Raw genomic sequence first — 18,649 nt, forward strand, 5'->3', positions numbered from 1 at the left:
ATTTATGTCTCAATTAAATTTATGTCACAATACATCGTCCTCACCAAGTTAAAGTCAAATTTGTCTAGCATATTTTCTGACAAACATGCTTCAGTTTCAAACTTTAAACGCAAAGGGATTAATTCAAGCACATTAGACGCTAAATAAACTTGATACAACCAGCCGATATCAACAGAAAGTGTGTCTATTCGTTTAGTTATTCAACCCGTACAACAGAGAAGGCCAAGTATTGCGCACCCGCCTATTAAAATTACTATTAGCACGTACGGGTTATGCTTGTATTGCAAAATCATCGATCAAGTAAAAACAAAGTCAGTTCTCTCCAATCCTCTTAGAAAATAAAATCGAATAGAGCAAATGTTAATAGTTTAAGTATTGTTTTTTGTCACTTTTGGCATGTTCGACATTCCCGCCATGGACCGACATGAAGGACCACGAAGCTTAAACCTTTTATATTATTCTTTTTATAAATATGCATTTATATCTATCAATAAATTATTATTACATTCCGCCCACCACATTGTAACATTTACAAAGAGAGTATAACTATTGTCTCAACGGAAATATACTCGAGACAGTCGGCGCTCCAGATCCACCAGTTGCGGCGCGAGTGTCCGGTCTGATTGCGCCTGGTGGGCCCCATGTGGAAAGTATACCACATTTATTGGAGGCATGTAGTAGACATTCAGGATCGGGAAGTAGTGGTAGCGGCCCAGTTTTCCTGAAAGTGCCTCGCCAACTGTACCTGATTGTGGTGGTTCAGAATCGCTTTCGCTTGCTGGGCTACTATCAGAATTCTGGTTGCCCTCTGGGCTGCCGATTTTGGGACTATTACTTTCGTCGATTATTCCTCCGTTTGTGTTGCTGAATTCCTTTTCGTTGAAATTTTTTGTATCAACAATAGCAACAGGGGCTCCTGAGTCTTTTTCGCCAATTTTTTCTTCGAATTTTTCATTCTTGACGGGATCAGCAACGTTCCTTATACCATTTTCTCCTGACTCCTCCCCTGGATTCTTCGCTTGATTGTGCTCAGGTACTTCCTCCAAAGGATCCTCCAGTTCGCGCAGTCGCCTTGCTGTCAGCATGCGTGTTCCCACTAAAATGTCACAGCGGTCTTCGTAGAACAGTGGATTCCGACCACGCACAATGATTGGACAACTTGATACAGACGCCAAAGGAGGCCCTGTTGGGTCTTCTCCATACAATTGCACGCGCATACGGTAGTAGGTTTGAAAATTGAGATTCGTGTTGTTGGCCGTGGCACTCTTGAATTGAAACTTTTTAACCACGAAAAGACGCTCATTGCCGTCGCTCGAAAAAACATGGCTACCGCTGATGCTTTCTTCGGCGACTCCTGTGCGCATTGAGTCACCTTTGCTGCTAGCAATGAGAAACTGGACTGGTCGCAGCTCGTTTCCTACAGTGCACGCAGATACTTCGAGACGATACCGCCCCACTTTCGCCGCCACCCGAAGGTGAATGGTGATATAATTGCGCCGATAACACGCCACCATCTGGGGCTCGTACTGACGCCCAGTGTCCGGGGCGCCTTCCAGAACAGTGAGGTAGTTCCAATTGTCCTGATCGTTGGTAAAGAGCCTACCTTGAAGATATCCTGATAGCACTGGAGCATTTGTTTGTTTGATATCCAAATCAGGCTTCAAATCGAGAAGCCGTAACACTGCTTCGGACAGATAATCAATTGATGCAGCAGCAGCGGCAGCAGCTATCCGACGGGCTTCTTTAGGACGATCGCGCTTCTTCCGGGCGCGGCTCCCCTCCTTCGTGCCTTCCACCACACTTTGCTTAGTGCCCTCGTTGAGAAAGTCTTTTGCACTTTCTTTTTCGTCTTTCGAATTCTCTTTCATGCCGTCTCTCTTGAAACCACGGTCAGTCTGATGCCAAACTGTATCAAGCTGTGCCATAGGCGGTGAAAATGCTGAGACAGGATACATTGGACGCTGGAATAGATTTGCCTCGGGTGCGATAAACTCGGCATAGTGCAGCGTGTGACCCAAACCTTGATCAAAAGGTCGAGGTTGGCCCATGGGGGGTCCATTGAAGTTACCATAGCCACTTGGGCCATACGGAAATCCGGGCTCAGATGGCCAGCCAGGTAATTGTGAGTATTCGTTTAAAACATTCAGCATTCCCATCAGCGTTGGGGTTGGAACCCCAGATCGTCCCCCAAAGGAGAAGTCCTCCGAATTTGGCTCATCACCCACAGGCTGGAGAGGATTATTTAGGAAGAGGGACGCAAGATCGTCCATAGGTTCCTTATTGCTCATGTGAAGAAGTGCCGACGATGATAGAGTCGGATGAATCGATTAGTTGCAGTGGGAGATAGAATGGTAATGTATGGTGTCCTTCGTCAGTGGGACGAGTGAAAACAAATGATGAAAGATATTTCTTGCCAAAACAGTTTGTAGCGTGATAGAACGGCCCTATTGTTCAAAATCAAGATGCGATTAGATGTATAGGTGATTCTGAGTTAATGGGACTGCTTATTCGACGTCAGTGTGGATTCTCAGCTTATTGTTCCCGTAGTTCTATAAAAGAGTTAGCCGTTCTTAGCGACACTGGAAAAACAAATAACTAAATTCACCCAAGAGCGACGAGTTCCGGTTTTGAAGATCTGGAGAAACACCAACGCTTACATGAACGTCTTGGTCCTCCCGCGCGATTTAACTTCTCCGCAGGTCAACAAATCTTGGGTCTAAAATTGTGTGAACTTGTTTATTCAAGTCCAAACCAAAGGAGAAGAGACGTAATTTCGCTCACCAATTTACATATAGGTTTTTTGTTTTTTTTCGTATCGCAGATACTTTCTCAATGTTCCGTTCTTTTCTATTTGGCTAATAAAGTTTAGTTCATACTTCCATGCAGCACTTCCTTATCTACTCCATCTGTGCGTAAGCACACCCATTAGCATTCTTGACTACTGCTCGGTTCGTAAAACTTTTCGAGTGGAGAGTTCATTTTTATCGACCATGAAGCAAGAGCCGTTTGCCGTTGAGCAGTTTATGGACAAATACGAATCGGACATCACATATAACTTGGGGGAAACATGTGTGGAATCAATCTCCATAAATGATCTTCTTCAGAATGTGCTGCCAGCCGAGAAAGATAACTTTGTTTCCAATTTGCTAGCTTCAAAGCTCACATATGGCCATATTCGTGGCTCTCCTGAATTGAGAGACAAAATTGCACAATTGTATGGCGATTCTAGTATTACCAGAGAACACGTTATCATCACAAACGGTGCAATCGGTGCTAACTTTTTGGCATTTTATGCTATGGTTAATCCAGGGGATCATATCATTGTTGTTGACCCTACATACCAGCAGTTGTCTTCCGTTCCAGCTATGTTTGGTGCTATCGTCGACAAACTTATTGTTGAGCCTTCTACTGGATATTTGCCAGATTTAAAGTGGCTCGAAAGTACAATATCCCAGAATAAGACAAAAATGTTGGTCATCAACAATCCAAACAATCCTACAGGTTACGTATGGGATGATTCGACTTTGCAAGCAATTATAGCAATCTGTCAGAGGCACTGTGTCACCTTGTATTCTGATGAAGTTTATCGACCCCTTTTCCATACTGGTAGTCCAGCTTCTTCCGCAGTAACACTTGCAGAGGATGGTGTTATTGTTTCAGGATCCATGTCCAAGGCATTCTCACTAGCTGGGTTACGCTTAGGCTGGCTTGTAACTCGGAACAAACTGGCATTGAACGCCTTTTATGAAAAAAGAGATTATAACACAATCTCTGTGCTGGTTTTAGATGATGCATGTGCATTATTAGCTTTGCAAAATGCAGATAAACTCCTTCTCAGGAATCACAACATTTGTGAGAAAAATCTTTCCATGATAAGAAACTTTGTCAAACATAACAATGATAAGGTGCTGTGGATAGAACCAAGGGGAGGATCAACTTGTTTCTTGCGTTTGAACAATTATGAAACTACTATGGAACTCGCTCAAACTCTTGCCGTAACCCTGAAGGTTTTGGTGGTTCCCGGTGAGGTTTTCGGGTATCCGGGGTGGATCCGTGTAGGCTTTGGAAATTCGACGTCTGATGTCGAAGGAGGATTAGCAATTCTAAGTAAACATTTGCAATGAACAGTACTTGCATTAAAATTAGAATTTAGAATATTTTTGCTCTGAGGGCCACTGTTCATAAATCACAGCGTTCGAAAGCAAGAATTCTGATTTATGCTACCCACAGGAGACTTCGACGTAAGAAAATATGAAGGAAGCGATTGCTGAGTCGTCAAAAAAAGGCTATACGACATTATGCCTTTTACATTCAATGACAATCTTTTTGTTCATACTTCCTGATACTTGATTGGGGAATAGGTTTTTCTAAAAAAAAAAAAAGTTAGTCCATGCGGCTTTTCAGTGAGACCTATATACCGAGGACGGAAAGAAAGCGAGAGGACTCTTTAATGGTTTTCATAGAGATTGGTATATATTGTATGGAAGATTTTTCTACCTTAAGAACTTTTCTATAAGGGCGAAGGCAGATTTTGAGACTCGATTCAAATCAAATGGCAAATAAATAATTTGAAAAATAGAGGAAAATATTCAAAAGAAAAAAGAGAGGAAAATATTAGGGATTGTCTGTAATGATTCCAGAACATGAGAAACAACGCATATTAGTAGAGAACGGTAGTCTGAAAAATGAAGGGTCTAGAGAGTAATGTTGCATTGAAAGCATAATATACGGCAAAGCGTGTTAAAATGAATAAAGATTCTCGTATCCACCCTGACTTGAAGAGACTTCGGCTATTGACGAGTCCCGCACGTTATGCACCCAATCCTCGCCATTGTTTCACCGGTAGGAAGAGCGAGAACAAAACGAAGGAAAAAAAAATACTTTACAAGATAAGACAAAGTGCAACACACACAAAGATTTACTCTAAATTTGGACACTCACAAATCTAACCAAAGACACTTGTCAACATGTTGCTGGTCAAGTAAACATGTCAAGACATCGTTTTTAGAGATGATAGACGCACGGCGTTTTCTAGCGTCAACTGTAGTATGGGCACGTTCTATAAATACGATCCCACGCAGTTGAGCGGCACTGTGTGCCGGAGGGCGTTGCTTAAAATAGCCGCCTGCAGCTCTGCAATTACACTTTGACTTTACACCCAGGGTTAATCTAATGACGTCGACAACTTTTGGCTTCGTGGCCAAAGATATAAGAATCAGTGGTACAGGCCCATATTGTTTCATTGTACTACTTACTTCTCTGCATCTTGCACTTTAAAGAAGAGTCTATACGCTTACTTTTATTGTCTCTTATTTTTTCCGCTCAACAAGTTTTCCTGGCTGTGCACCGAAGAATCTGTGCACTTTTTTTTTTTTTTTGTGCTTCGTGCCTAGTTTGAAGGATCAGTTCCCCATATTTGAGGGCTGCACACACACCACTTTTCAACGCTTTTAGCTCGTCATCAGTTGTTCTTGAACTCATCCTCAACTTTTGCTTTTCTGCTCCTCAGTCAATCGGTTTTATCCATTTTTGTTCCCTATCTGTTTCTCTGACCTACAATCATGGCTTATAATGGGAAATCGGTTAATAAGGTGTTCAACCAGGATTTTATCATCGACAAGCGCTTCAAAATCGTGAAGGAATTGGGACATGGAGCGTATGGAATCGTTTGTTCAGCAAAGTATGATGATGGTATGTCTGACGGCCAGGAAAACTTTGTGGCCATCAAAAAAATCACGAACATCTTTTCCAAAAAGATCTTGTGCAAGCGACTGCTCCGTGAGTTGAAGCTCTTGCAGTTCTTCCGTGGACATAAAAATATTACTTGTCTCTACGACTTGGATATTGTTCCGGACCCAGTCACTGGTGATTTCAATGAGGTTTACTTGTACGAAGAACTTATGGAATGCGACATGCATCAAATCATCCGTCTGGGTCAGCCTTTGACTGACTCACATTATCAGCTGTTTGTGTATCAGATCCTATGCGGGTTGAAGTACATCCACAGTGCGGATGTGCTTCATCGTGATTTGAAACCCGGTAACTTGTTGGTCAATGCGGATTGTGAATTGAAAATCTGCGATTTTGGCTTGGCCCGTGGCTTTTCTGAAGACGTTGAGCAAAATGCGGGTTTCATGACCGAATACGTGGCTACTCGATGGTACCGTGCTCCCGAAATCATGCTTTCTTTTTCTAATTACACAAAGGCTATAGACATTTGGTCTGTTGGGTGTATCTTAGGTGAACTCCTTGGAGGCAAACCATTGTTCCGAGGAAAAGATTATGTGGACCAACTCAACCAAATCTTGATGATTTTAGGTACTCCAAAAGAGGCCACGTTGACCAAAATTGGCTCTGTGCGTGCCCAAAACTATGTGCGGCTGTTGCCTATCATGCGACGTGTACCGTATCTGGAGCTTTTCCCAGGCGCAAATCCTCTTGCGCTTGATTTGTTGGATAAAATGCTCACCTTAGACCCTTTCCAGCGAATTACAGTTAATGAGGCTCTTAATCATCCATATTTGGCCATATGGCATGATCCGCAGGACGAACCTGAGTGCACAGTTAAGTTTGATTTTACTACCTTCGAAACTGTCGATGATATGGACTACATGAAGCAGTTGATTGTGGAAGAGGTGCAGAACTTCCGTAAATTTGTTCGGAAACCCATCCAAGAACAGCAGCATGAACTTCATATGCAGCAACAGCAGCAACAACAACGACAACAACAGCAACAGCAACAGCAACAGCAACAGCAACAACATCAGCAGCAGCAGCAACAACAACATCAGCAACAACATCAGCAACAACATCAACAACATCAGCAACATCAACACCAACACCAACAACATGCCCTGCAACAACATCATCAGCAGCAAATTCAACAGGTTCACCAACAACATCCTTCTCAGCAGCCTCAACAGCAACATCGCCTTCCATCGGACAATATCAGTCTGCCACAGACATTTGAAGAGTTTCCGGGTATGATGCCCCCTCCTGGGTATGCTGCGGGTGTGAACAACACAGGCGTGTTGACAAACCCTGAACAATTGCAAAATGAACACGATATTCTGTATTACGAGCAAATGCCGAAACCTCAGGAGTTGGATGAGTTTGCATTCATGGGCCAAAAGGCCGACAACCCCGAGCTCTTTCGCTTGGAAGAAGAATTGGGGTTTGGAATGGACGGCGCTCCATCTTTCAATGCCTAAGTTTCGATGCCTTAGAGAATTGCATTCTTTATTTCTACTCAAATGTTCTTGCGTGGTCAATCGTAGGAGATTGGAGCTGCATTGTCAGGCTCGTTTTGGATCCATTCCATATTGAAGCCTTTTTTTTCTTTGGGGGGGTAGGGGGTCGTTTCAAAGGACTTCTACAAAAGCAAAAATACTTGCGTCATAAATAGTTTTCATACACTGCCCTAGTTATTTATTCTCAAGCGTATATCTAAAAATGTCACCACTTCTAGTGAATACCCAAAAGTTGTGTGGATTGATATGAAAACCTTGGAGTCTACCATCCTTGACCAAACATGACATATCTATTGTTAGCAACGGAACTTGAATGGAGGGAAGTTCTTTATCGTTGACAATAGAGTGAATGATAGTGGTGAATTTTTTATTCTTATCCTTGTTGAGAGCCAGTTTAGCGTAATGTTTTTTCAAACGAACGTCGTGAAGAGAACGATAAAGTGAAAAAGCAATTTTTCTCTGGTCTTCTGAGTTTTCGACTTGAAGTGCTGGTGGTGGCAGACTTGGATTAAGAAGATTACTTATACCCAAAGCACTAAAAGATCCATTCAAGCCACCTTCTTCATTGGAAAGTGACCAAGATGGGCCACGGTTGTGTGTTTTTGCGATGGCTGGGGGAGATAATGTTTTTGATATTGGTGAATGTGAATTCTCCGGATGGATCGAGGTACGAACCCTTGTGGAAGATACGTGAGGTTTCTTGATGCGCGGAAACGCTTTGCTGTCAAAATCCCATATGATGATTTTCCCATCATTTCCACAAGAAATAAGTTTATAGGTGCCTGTAGATTGTCCCTCGTCGGAATGGAATAAATCCTCATTATGTACGAAACTCACAAAATCAACGGTGTTTGTGTGACCTTTTAATCTGCTCACAATATCAATATCTTTTATGGAGGGTGGAAATACCGTTTCCAGGTGTTCTGTTTTTGCCGTTTCCATATTGACTGAAAAGGTAGAGTTTGAAAAAATAGATGGAGCCCTATGATTTCCTGATCCGGTGCTGTTCACCGTGCCACTTCTAGAGCGGCCACCTCTATGAGAGGAAGCACCATTCGCATTTCTCAAAAGAAGTCCATTGATATTGTAGTATGTCATTCGGAAGACTTCAATGATATCACCTTTGCCACAGAGACAGAAATAACGATAGTCGGGTGAAAACTCAATGCACCGTATTCCATCCTGAAAATAAGACGATACTATGTCGCATACAATCAGTGAATGATAGAAATTAGAAGGATCACCGTAATTCTTGTCGTGGGTGCTTATTAGATCAATGAAGCGCACTAGTCCATCATCTGCTGCAATTGCGAGAACCATGGGTTTGTTTGGGTTGATATTCGAGGCTTGTTTTGGCATTGTACCAGTAATGGACGTGATGGCCTTGTGGCTCAATTTAAAGTGTCCTATCAAATAATCTGGAGACAGATCTAAAACATCTTTCTGCTGAAATGGGCTGAGATCGAAAAGCTTGAAGAAAGTTAAGAACTTGTCTTTCCCCACGACATTCTTTGTATACTGCAGAGATGGATCAGGAAGTGATGGGTCTAAAATGATTACTTCACCTGTAGCATACCCAACGACAACCAAAAGCTCATGGTTGGGATGAGCGAAAGTGGAAAGCGCTGTGACGGCATAATTGCTCGACTCTTGCACCCTGTGATCTGTCATAGACGGCACGGTTAAACTTGGGAAATAGCGAAATTTCAATGTGTATAGGTTTATGATGACAACCTCACCAGTATTTAAGCCAAGAATCACAGCTGGATTGTCTGAGAGCGTCAAAAGACTTGTAACAATGATTCCCTCTTGTAAGTGAAGTCTCAATAAAGGCTTCTCGATAACCTTTTGATATGGCTTACATTTAGACGTCACAGGAGGTTGCTTACCTTGGACAGGTTCAGCCAGAAGATCTGTTAAGGGAAAAATTGCAGTCTCCGAAAGTATTTCTGAAGTTCCTGCGTAATTGTAATTCTCGTCCAAAGCAAAGACATTGACCACATTAACATTCGCGGATACCAAAAGCTTGGTGATTGCAAAAGACCTCAATTGAGACACATACGTTTTGGGATCATAGTCCAGCAATTGCGCAAATATGGGATGAGTCTTCCTGATTCGCGTGGATCCGTTCTCTGATGGTGTGCTAGTGTGCGTCAAACTGTCTAAAATCGACATATAATGGTCCTGACTACTATCCCCACTTTCACTGAGCCCCATACGCAAGAAACGATTAATTCCATTTGCCATCTTGTTGAAAGGGCTACGTGTTTCCATGTTGAGCATAGGACTTTTGGCTTCTGGTCTCAAAACTATCATGGCAGATATGCATCCTGGGTTCATTCCCACCAACTTGAATGGGTCATGAGTGAGAGGATTGACATTTGCCCCGATATGTAATCCGCCGTCTTGCTTTGCTTCGCCTTCTTGTTGAACAACCTGGGCAAAAGCATGTGTTACATGCAAAGGCAAAGACACATAGGTAGTTGATTCCAAATTTTTATGCCGTGGACTCTTAAAAGGTGGCCTTGCCACATTTAAGTATGTTGGGTCGAGTAGAGCATGGGCTATACTTTGAGAACCAGTTAAGGGCCACTTTAGTTTGCTGACTTCGGCGATCTTGTCTTGTACATGGCTCAAGCTGAAATGGATATTATCGTCGAGAAAGTCATTTCCGGGACATACGGAGTTGAGAAAGAAAGACACCGGCGGGAGGTGTTTGGCTCCAATTTGAGACAGGGTCATGGGAACGCAGTAGAAAAGGTACCGAAAATGTCACGAGTTGGAAGTATCCGACACGGTGGAGAGATAGAAAAAGGAAAGAATCAATAGAAGAGGGGACAAGACAAATTTTATTCCTTTGCTATTCGAGCTCTCGGTTTCTCCAAAGTTTGATGTCTTTATTCTTTCTGGTAGGTCTGTATCTGATACCTTGTGTCAAAGAGTGATAAGGTGAGTGCGAGATCTCCAAATGAATATTAGCGAGAATTGTGCAGGATGCGGGGCACAAACGACAGCAATTTTTTAGATTATGGATAAGAGTGTTAGCTGGTTTTTCAAGATCAATTTTCTTACAAATAGTAGAGGAATTAGAAGAAGAGAACAGCAACAGTGCTGTTTTTTCAATTTGGCCGTAATCTCTACACGGAGAGGGCACGCAAGTACGATTGGGTTGATGCTATCTGATCTTAATAAAAGTATTTCTTATCAAGTGCTCATGGTCAACTAACCTGTTGCTTTAATGAAAGGGAACTTCGGTAAAGCGTGGTTCTTTCTTGGGCTAGTGGAGAATCTGTATGAAAATTGGTTGGTTCTGCAGATAGTTTGTGGCAGCGCAAGATGCTTTAGGATCGAGATTCAGAAATCCTGTTCCTCAATTTGTTTTCTCCTTATTATGAACTTGCCAAAAAATAGTCCCGGAAAAACATGAAAAGACTAGTGTGATATATCTTGGCCTACTATGAACGGCATAAGTGACATTTAGCATTTCTCAACCCTCGGTTTCTAGTAAGGCTGAATCTCATGGGCAGACAGGAGGAGAAATACTAACATGTCTCGGTGGCATCTCGATAATACAAGGCATCTTTTAGCTTATGCCTACGATTATGGAATCATGAGCAAAGCAGTTATCCTGAATTATTAAGACTTTTCTCCAAAAACATTTGGTCGCCTATTGGGATATTCATAAGTAACTGTTTCATTATCTTTTTAACTGAACACGCAGTATCAGTCATACCCTTTCTCAACTTGCCTTTTACCCATCGAAGCTCTGTCAACTATATTGACATTTCTGTCCACCAATAGTTGATGAGCAGCTGAGTTAGTATGTCTGTGTATTTGCACGTGATTGATCATGTGCATGTCGCATTTGTGAAGGAAAAATGTCGGTCCTGTCTCCTATGACGCCAGAAAAATTTTCCCGCACCTCCTTGATTTGCCCCTACAATAAGACAAATCACAGTTATCCGTTCGACCCCACAACCGGGTAACTTTCCACTTTTTGACGTCTCCAATAGGGTTCCACGATACATATATCCATTATAACAACCCTCAGCAAGACAAAGATTCTTGTTAACCCGTTGGTTTAGGCGTATCTATTGAGAGCGTTTTGTTTTCCGTGTTTGCTGTTCAAAGGGTGGACGACATTTTTTGCCCACACTTTCCGCGCGCACACACCCAAACACCCCATAGTTAAGCCCATAGTTTGAAGCGGGATTCAACCTATAGCCATTGTTGGTTAATCAATCCATATTTGGGTATATTCGGCTGTGGGTGCACTTGCCGTTAGCTTGAGGTTTTAACTTCGCCTTTCCTTGTGGTGCGCCAAGCATAAGCTATGGCCATCCTACCTTCAAACAATGCGGCTAATGGTAAGGCGAGCGCAGGCGCAAGGTTTCGTCAAAGGAAAATCTCGGTCAAAGTTTCTTTACCCATATACAACCAGAAGGAAGTTTCAGGTGCAGACTCAGAACTCGAGCCCTCTCAGCTACATCACTTGAATGCTAATGCGTCTCTGCAACCACGTGACCTACATGCAATTGAAACAGGTGTTGATAAGAATGAAGAAGACGAAGTGCATTTACAGCAGGTAATCAATGCGGCTCAACGCGTCTTGTTGGGTTCGATCAAGGAAGAATCGAAAGATACGAAGGATAGCTCCGTTTATATCCCTACTCCAGATGCGTCTAAAATATGGGAAGATGCTCCGAAATACTATAACGACCAAGTCTTTCTTGAGCCTGAATCCTACATCAAGTTCAGTGCAACTGTGGAAGACACTTTGGGAGTGGAGTACAATATGGATGAAGCGGATGAAGAGTTTTTTAATAATGTCCTTCTAAAGCAGTATCCAAAACCTTTAAAGGCAAGCGATACAAAAAGAAAGCCTGAAGACGCTGACTCTAATGACACAAGACAGTGTACGGAACTCGAATTTGAGACTATATGTGACAGGTTTGAAAAGACTATAGAAGAAAAACAACCATTTTTATCTATGGATCCTTCAAATATCTTATCTTTCAAAGAGCTTTCCAACTACATTTTGGAAGAATGGAATTCTACCACAAATAGCGATTATTCTCATTTGTCAACTGCATCAACTTTGAAGTATATATCAACTACGACTTTGAAGGAGAACTTATCGAAGGAACTCAATTTTCTGCCCTTTGTCACCACATTTGATAAAGATCAACTGTCGACATCTAGCACGCGCTCAATTCCTAAATTGATACAACTTTTTGGGCAACCCATTTATGATCATTGGAAGTCCAGAAAAATTGAACGCAAAGGTAAAGCCATTTCACCAACACTAAAGTTTGAAGATCCAAATGCTAATGAGAAAGATAATGATAATGATCCATACATTTGTTTCCGTCGTCGGGAATTCCGTCAAGCAAGAAAAACAAGAAGGGCTGATAATTTGGGTGCTGAAAGGATAAGACTATTGCAAAAATCTTTAAAACAAGCAAGAGAACTTGTCCTCAGTGTTAGCAAGAGAGAAATATTAAAACTCGAAACATGGGAGACAGATTACCAAATATTCAAACTTCGTTGTGAAACAAAGAATGTGAAACGGGCTGTGGGTATAAAAGGAGATGACTATCTATTTTATCCACATAAGAGGAAGAAGGTTGTTAAAGTGGAGCCTGAGGAAGATGATGATGTGGAGGTTGAGTATACCAAAACACGGAAGGAGAGAAAGAAGCATTCTGAATCTTTGCATGCATCCAATAAGGATAAGTCTCAGAATAGCCTGCTTCAACCGGAGGCTTCCTCCACTCAACCGTATGTTAAACTACCACCTTCAAAAATTCCGGATATGGATTTGGTTACTGTCTCATTAGTGCTTAAAGAAAAGAATGAGGCCATTAAACGGGCGGTTTTGGAGAAATTGCGTAAACGGAAAGAGCATGACAAAGGATATGTTAATATCACGTATGATCCTTACCAGCCTTTTTTTAACATTTCTACCAACAAGGACAATAAGCATTTGGAACTTTCTCATATCCCCTACTCGTCTATTGCCGCCAGCAACTTCCATCAGATTAACACTACTAATGTAATTAGTGAGCAGTTGAAGAAGTTGTTGGAAGAGGCAAAGAAGCCGTTGCCTGGTATGAAGACTTTCAGAGGTTCTAATGGAGAGCTCGTTCCTTCCAAACCATTTCCGCATTTACAAACACTTCTCAGTGAACACTTAAGTAACCACACGAATACTTCTGGGTACATTGCACAGTTGCTTGCAAATATTGAAAATAATAATTTCAGTACTTATAGCAATGGCTTTGGGAAGCAAGGTGTTGCAGAACTGAACTCTAGGAGTGAAATCTCTGGACCAATTTTCCGGTTGAGAAAGCGAGCAGGGAGAGCAAACCGGATTTTCATCGACCGCAGGGGATTGAATCGGCGACCTAATGATGCTATCGACGAGTGGTTGAACTTGCCTGACGATGAAGAGAACTGTGGCTCAGAAGATGTTCAGATGGAAGACGCGGATTCTTCTGGTAGCTCTGTGGTTCCGGATGCGTATCATTGTAAAGCTGATGTGATAAAACGCTTAGATTCACGCTGGCGATTCGATGATGACTATCCAGACTACGACAAAGGAGTCCGTAATCCATTTAGTTTGGACCCTTCGAAGCTCAATTGTATCAGCGATGAGACGCAGTCAATTCGGTTTGGGTCTATGCTTTTGTCCAAATCTTATGATTTACTACGTGAGAGCGCACACCAACGTCAAGTTCTTATTCAACAAGCTAGAGTAAGAGCATTGCAACAACAGCAGCAACTTAACAGGAACCTGCAATCTTCGCATGAACAACCTCTGCAAAATGGCCATGTGCCAGGCGTGGTCTCTGGAGATAGCGTCGGTAACGCTTATCGCAAAACGGGTCCTGGTGGGTTTGGTGCTCAGGCTCCTAACAAGTATTCACCTGCAGTTAACCGTGCTCTAGCAAACTATACGCCTCAGCAACTTCAAGCCATGCAGCACCTTAGACAACAGCAACAACAACAACAGCACCAACAACACCACCAACAACCACAACACCAACAACAAAATCAAAATCAATCCCTGGACCAGCTGCAACGATCACTGCAGCTTCTGCCAGCACTGCAACCTCTGCCACAACAGCAGAATGCGACTTACTTTGCCAGGAAACAAGGCGGCGGAGGGTCTTCTTTGCCGCCTCATGCAGGACCTAAGCTCGTAGGGCAAGAGGGCTCCAACAACTCCAAGTAAGTAAGAACCCCTTGTGCCTCTAGATGAGGAGAAGGTTGTACCATAGTGTGACAATAGCATAAGTCATGAGACTATTCAAGAATTGTAGATGAAGGGTGCTGTGCGCGCTCCTAACCAGTGGCATCATATAAAAGTATCCGTTCCCCACACTACTAGTTGGGACGAAGAAAAGAATCATGACTTCAAAAGTAATTGTATATGGTTCGCATGGAAAGGTTGGTCAATTGCTCATGAAGCACATTGTGGCTCGTCTGGGCCTCCAGGCAACAGCTATTGTTCGGAATAAAGTCCAAGCTGAACACATTACCCAATTGACAGGAAATTCGGAGCGAGTCGGCATCGATTTTGCTGATTTGGCCGATACTCTGGTTGGAGAGTTACATGACCAAATAAAGGGACATGATGCAGTCATCGTTACAGCTGGATCTGGTGGTAAGGACTTGCTTCGTGTGGATTTGGATGGTGTGGTGAAAATATTTGAGGGCGCTGTTGAAGCTGGAGTCCGTCGATTGGTTTTGGTGAGTGCGATTTTTGCCGATGATCGTGCCTTCATCAGCAAGCAGGGTCGTAAGATAGGTCTTGAAAACTACTACTTGGCAAAGTATTACGCGGACAGAATTTTGAGGAACGAGTTCAAGCTGAAATTGGACTTTACAATCTTACAACCTAGTGCTTTGGCGGATGGTGCAGGCACGGGTAAAATCCGTCTCTTGTCTCTGGGTGACGAAGTGGGTCTGGTGAAGAGAGACGATGTAGCACACGTTATATTGGAGGTGTTGGACCAGAAGGACACTTTTGGAAAGTCGTACGGTTTTTCTGAGGGCGAGACACATATCGACTCAGTGAAATGGTGAATAATCTGACCACGAATTGCTCTTCCGAACTTTGAAAGACGTAGTAACAGTAGACTATCTACAACCTAGCAGTCATTTTTGACATCTATATCTATATCTATACTGCCCATTAAAACAAGCCTTCTATCTCACCATCGTCATTCACCTCCACATTCATGTATCCAGCGTGGGTAGGCAATCCCGGAATCGTCATGATTTCTGCCGCCAACGCATACAAGTACCCTGCACCAGCACTGCAACGAACCTCACGAATAGGCACAGTGAAACCAGTTGGAACACCCTTCAACGCTGGATCGTGCGACAATGAGTACTGGGTCTTTGCAATGCAAATGGGCAACTTGTCAAATCCCTGTTGTGTGTAAGTGGCAATCTGTTCCTTGGCCAAAGGCGACAATTCAATGGCGGCTGCACCGTACATTTTCTGTGCAATGGCCAATAACTTGGCCTCGACAGACTCCTCCACCGAGTACAAAAACGTTTGCTTCACTGGCTCATCGTCTTCTTCTCTGGCAACAGCCTGAGTAACAGCTTCTGCCAAACGCAAGGCTCCGCTACCACCTTGTGCCCAGTGATTCGATGGAACAGCATAATCAGCGCCTGCAGCAAGAGCCTCTTCTTCGATCAAGCGAAGTTCAGCCTTCGTATCGGTCTCAAACTCATTGATTGCGACCACAACAGGTACGTTGTACTGCTTAATGTTGGCAATTTGCTTGGCCAAGTTGGCACATCCACGACGTAAATAGTCCAAATTCTCGGAGGTGTACTCACTTGGCAATTCCTGTCCTGGTTTAACATCAGGTGCACCACCGTGCAACTTGAGGGCACGTGAAGTGGCCACAAGCACAACAGCATCTGGGGAGACACCCAGGGCACGACACTTGATGTTAAAGAAACGCTCACCACCCATGGTGAAATCAAACCCAGCCTCAGTCACAACGAAACCCTTGCGACCGTTGTTAGTAGGGTTAGCTGGTGATGTCAACTGCAACGCCAAACGATCGGCAATGACCGACGATGCGCCAATAGAAATATTAGCAAATGGACCAGCATGAACAAAAACTGGCGTACCTTCCAAAGTTTGCATCAAAGTTGGTTTCACGGCATCTTTCAATAACGCAGTAATGGCGCCAGCGCAGCCAATGTCTTCGGCGGTGATGGCAGCACCAGTATGACGCTGCGTTCCAACCACAATGCGTCCGACGCGCTCACGCAAGTCTGAGAGTGAGGTTGACAAAGCCAAAATAGCCATGATTTCAGATGCAACAGTAATGTCAAATCCGGTCTGACGAGGTGGATACTTGCTAGCCTCATTCTTGCCCTGGCCAATGGTGATTTCACGAACAAAGCGATCGTTGCAATCAACAACACGCTTGATGGTCACCGAATCGGGATCGATGTCGAGTTTGGCAAAACGCTCAATTTCTTCGTCAGTAAGACTGTCTGGGTCAGACTTATCAATACCCAAGCGACGCAAGCGTGCAGTCATTTGGCGAGTGAATTGGCGAACGCCGTTCTTAGATGGAACCAACCGTTTGTAGAAACCCTTGATTGTTTTGGATGTGTGTTCATGGAACATACGTGTGTCAACTGCAGCACATAATAAGTTCTGAGCAGCAGAAATGGCGTGAATGTCTCCGGTCAAATGCATATTGAATTCATCCATAGGAATAACTTGGGCATAACCACCACCGGCCGCACCTCCCTTCACGCCAAAAGTTGGGCCCATAGACGGTTGACGAACGTTGGCAATGGAGTTGTGGCCCAAATGGGCACCAAGAGCCTGGGTCAAACCGATAGTAGTGGTAGACTTACCTTCTCCCAATGGGGTAGGCGTGATGCCTGCAACCAAAACATAGTGGCCACGCTGGGACACATCACCCTCGGCATCTTCAGCAAGGCGCTCTTGCACGCGTTTAGGGTCTACTTTGGCCTTGAAGTGACCATAAGGCTCGAGCTCGCGCTCCAAAAGACCAAGTTCCTGCGCCACGCGCGAGATTTTCTTTGGCGCCTGCGCGCGCGAAATGGCAATATCCAGAGGAACGGGGCGCTGAGGCGTGAGAGGCAATGGCTTGAATTCGTGCGAGTGGGCGCGTTTTTGCAGAGCCACTGCGGCGTCGTACACGTTGGAACAGAGCATGGCCACAGTCATGGGGCCAACTCCACCAGGAACAGGTGTAATGTACGATGCCTTGTGCACGGCTGATTCATAGTCAACATCACCCACAAGCTTACGGCCATTCTTTGCTGAGGCATCCTCCTTGTAATTGATGCCCACATCGATCACAACCGCGCCCTCTTTCAACCACTCGCCACGAATGAATTCAGGAATTCCCACAGCAGCAACGACAATATCAGCGTCCGCGATGTACTTGGGCAAATCCTTAGTGTAGCGATGGCAGATGGTGACAGTACAATCAGCATTCCGCAACATGGCTGCGACGGGTGTACCAACAATGTCCGAACGTCCAATGACAACGGCGTGACGGCCGCGCATCTCAATGCCTGTGTTGCGGATCAATTCGAGGATACCGTTTGGTGTACATGGTTTAAACATGGGCTGGCCACCACGCTTCGAAAGCTCACCAGCATTGTAACGGTCAAAGCCGTCCACATCCTTTTCTGTAGCCACAGCATTTGTCACACGTGTCTCGTCAATGTGTTTAGGCAACGGGAGCTGGATCAAAAGACCGTGCACTTTGGGGTCTTTGTTGAGACGGTCCACCTCCTCGAGTAACGCCTCTTCAGACATGTCCGACCCGAACTTCAACAAGCGCGATTCAATGTTAGCCGAACGGGCCGCTTTAAGCTTAGAACGAACGTATGCCGAAGAATCCGGGCGGTCGCCCACCTGGATGATGGTCAACTGGGGCTTGAAGCGGAGCTGCTCGAAGGAAACTTCGTTGTTGGCGATAGGTAAGTCAGTGAGACCGCTTTCACGATTGAGTTCAATCACCTTTTGGGCCACTTGCAGCTTAATTGTGCGAGCTAATTTTGTGCCCGAAACAATAACGGCTTCCATCGCAAGCGAACTCGCATGGAGCCTCCTCATGCTGGCCATCTGCCATATCCTAGTACTTCTGGCTAACATGCTAGATATGGTCGTAGTCTGTAGTATCAGCTCCACCAGATAAAGAAACTGAAAAATTGGCCTACAATTTGTGTGCAGGCGACCGATGAGGTGCTTTGCTGGCTTTTTCCTATGAGTCATCGCTTTGTAGGGCACACGCCCTATGATATTTTCTCCCGACAGTCCCACAGTTGCCGCTTACTACTTGAAGAGTATTTTGTAGACCTATTGTAGATGAAAT

General features: G+C 44.0%; 7 protein-coding genes across 7 annotated transcripts; 4 read left to right on the forward strand and 3 right to left on the reverse strand. All coding sequences in view use genetic code 12, as the record gives it.

The window, feature by feature from the left end:
- Window positions 1–554: 554 nt before the first annotated feature.
- On the reverse strand, window positions 555–2,288 carry REP1 (Rep1p; the record flags this gene model as incomplete). Its single annotated transcript, XM_002616713.2, has 1 exon — window positions 555–2,288. The coding sequence occupies one exon, from the start codon at window positions 2,286–2,288 to the stop codon at window positions 555–557; it is 1,734 nt and encodes a 577-aa protein (XP_002616759.2).
- Window positions 2,289–2,990: 702 nt separating this feature from the next.
- Window positions 2,991–4,124, forward strand: FOB63_002251 (uncharacterized protein; the record flags this gene model as incomplete). Its single annotated transcript, XM_002616712.2, has 1 exon — window positions 2,991–4,124. One exon carries the CDS (start codon window positions 2,991–2,993, stop codon window positions 4,122–4,124), a length of 1,134 nt encoding a protein of 377 aa, XP_002616758.2.
- Window positions 4,125–5,561: 1,437 nt separating this feature from the next.
- Window positions 5,562–7,211, forward strand: MKC1 (mitogen-activated serine/threonine-protein kinase; the record flags this gene model as incomplete). Its single annotated transcript, XM_002616711.2, has 1 exon — window positions 5,562–7,211. One exon carries the CDS (start codon window positions 5,562–5,564, stop codon window positions 7,209–7,211), a length of 1,650 nt encoding a protein of 549 aa, XP_002616757.2.
- Window positions 7,212–7,424: 213 nt separating this feature from the next.
- FOB63_002253 (uncharacterized protein) lies at window positions 7,425–9,992 on the reverse strand (the record flags this gene model as incomplete). The annotated part of the gene is made up of 1 exon (XM_002616709.2): window positions 7,425–9,992. The coding sequence occupies one exon, from the start codon at window positions 9,990–9,992 to the stop codon at window positions 7,425–7,427; it is 2,568 nt and encodes an 855-aa protein (XP_002616755.2).
- A 1,591-nt stretch (window positions 9,993–11,583) lies between these two features.
- On the forward strand, window positions 11,584–14,487 carry EPL1 (Epl1p; the record flags this gene model as incomplete). The annotated part of the gene is made up of 1 exon (XM_002616708.2): window positions 11,584–14,487. The coding sequence occupies one exon, from the start codon at window positions 11,584–11,586 to the stop codon at window positions 14,485–14,487; it is 2,904 nt and encodes a 967-aa protein (XP_002616754.1).
- Window positions 14,488–14,663: 176 nt separating this feature from the next.
- FOB63_002255 (uncharacterized protein) lies at window positions 14,664–15,341 on the forward strand (the record flags this gene model as incomplete). The annotated part of the gene is made up of 1 exon (XM_002616707.2): window positions 14,664–15,341. The coding sequence occupies one exon, from the start codon at window positions 14,664–14,666 to the stop codon at window positions 15,339–15,341; it is 678 nt and encodes a 225-aa protein (XP_002616753.1).
- Window positions 15,342–15,450: 109 nt separating this feature from the next.
- MIS12 (Mis12p) lies at window positions 15,451–18,429 on the reverse strand (the record flags this gene model as incomplete). Its single annotated transcript, XM_002616706.2, has 1 exon — window positions 15,451–18,429. One exon carries the CDS (start codon window positions 18,427–18,429, stop codon window positions 15,451–15,453), a length of 2,979 nt encoding a protein of 992 aa, XP_002616752.2.
- Window positions 18,430–18,649: the final 220 nt, after the last annotated feature.

The sequence above is a fragment of the Clavispora lusitaniae genome (assembly GCF_014636115.1).
Source record: "Clavispora lusitaniae strain FDAARGOS_655 chromosome Unknown tig00000078_pilon, whole genome shotgun sequence".
NCBI classification, from domain to species: domain Eukaryota; kingdom Fungi; phylum Ascomycota; class Pichiomycetes; order Serinales; family Metschnikowiaceae; genus Clavispora; species Clavispora lusitaniae.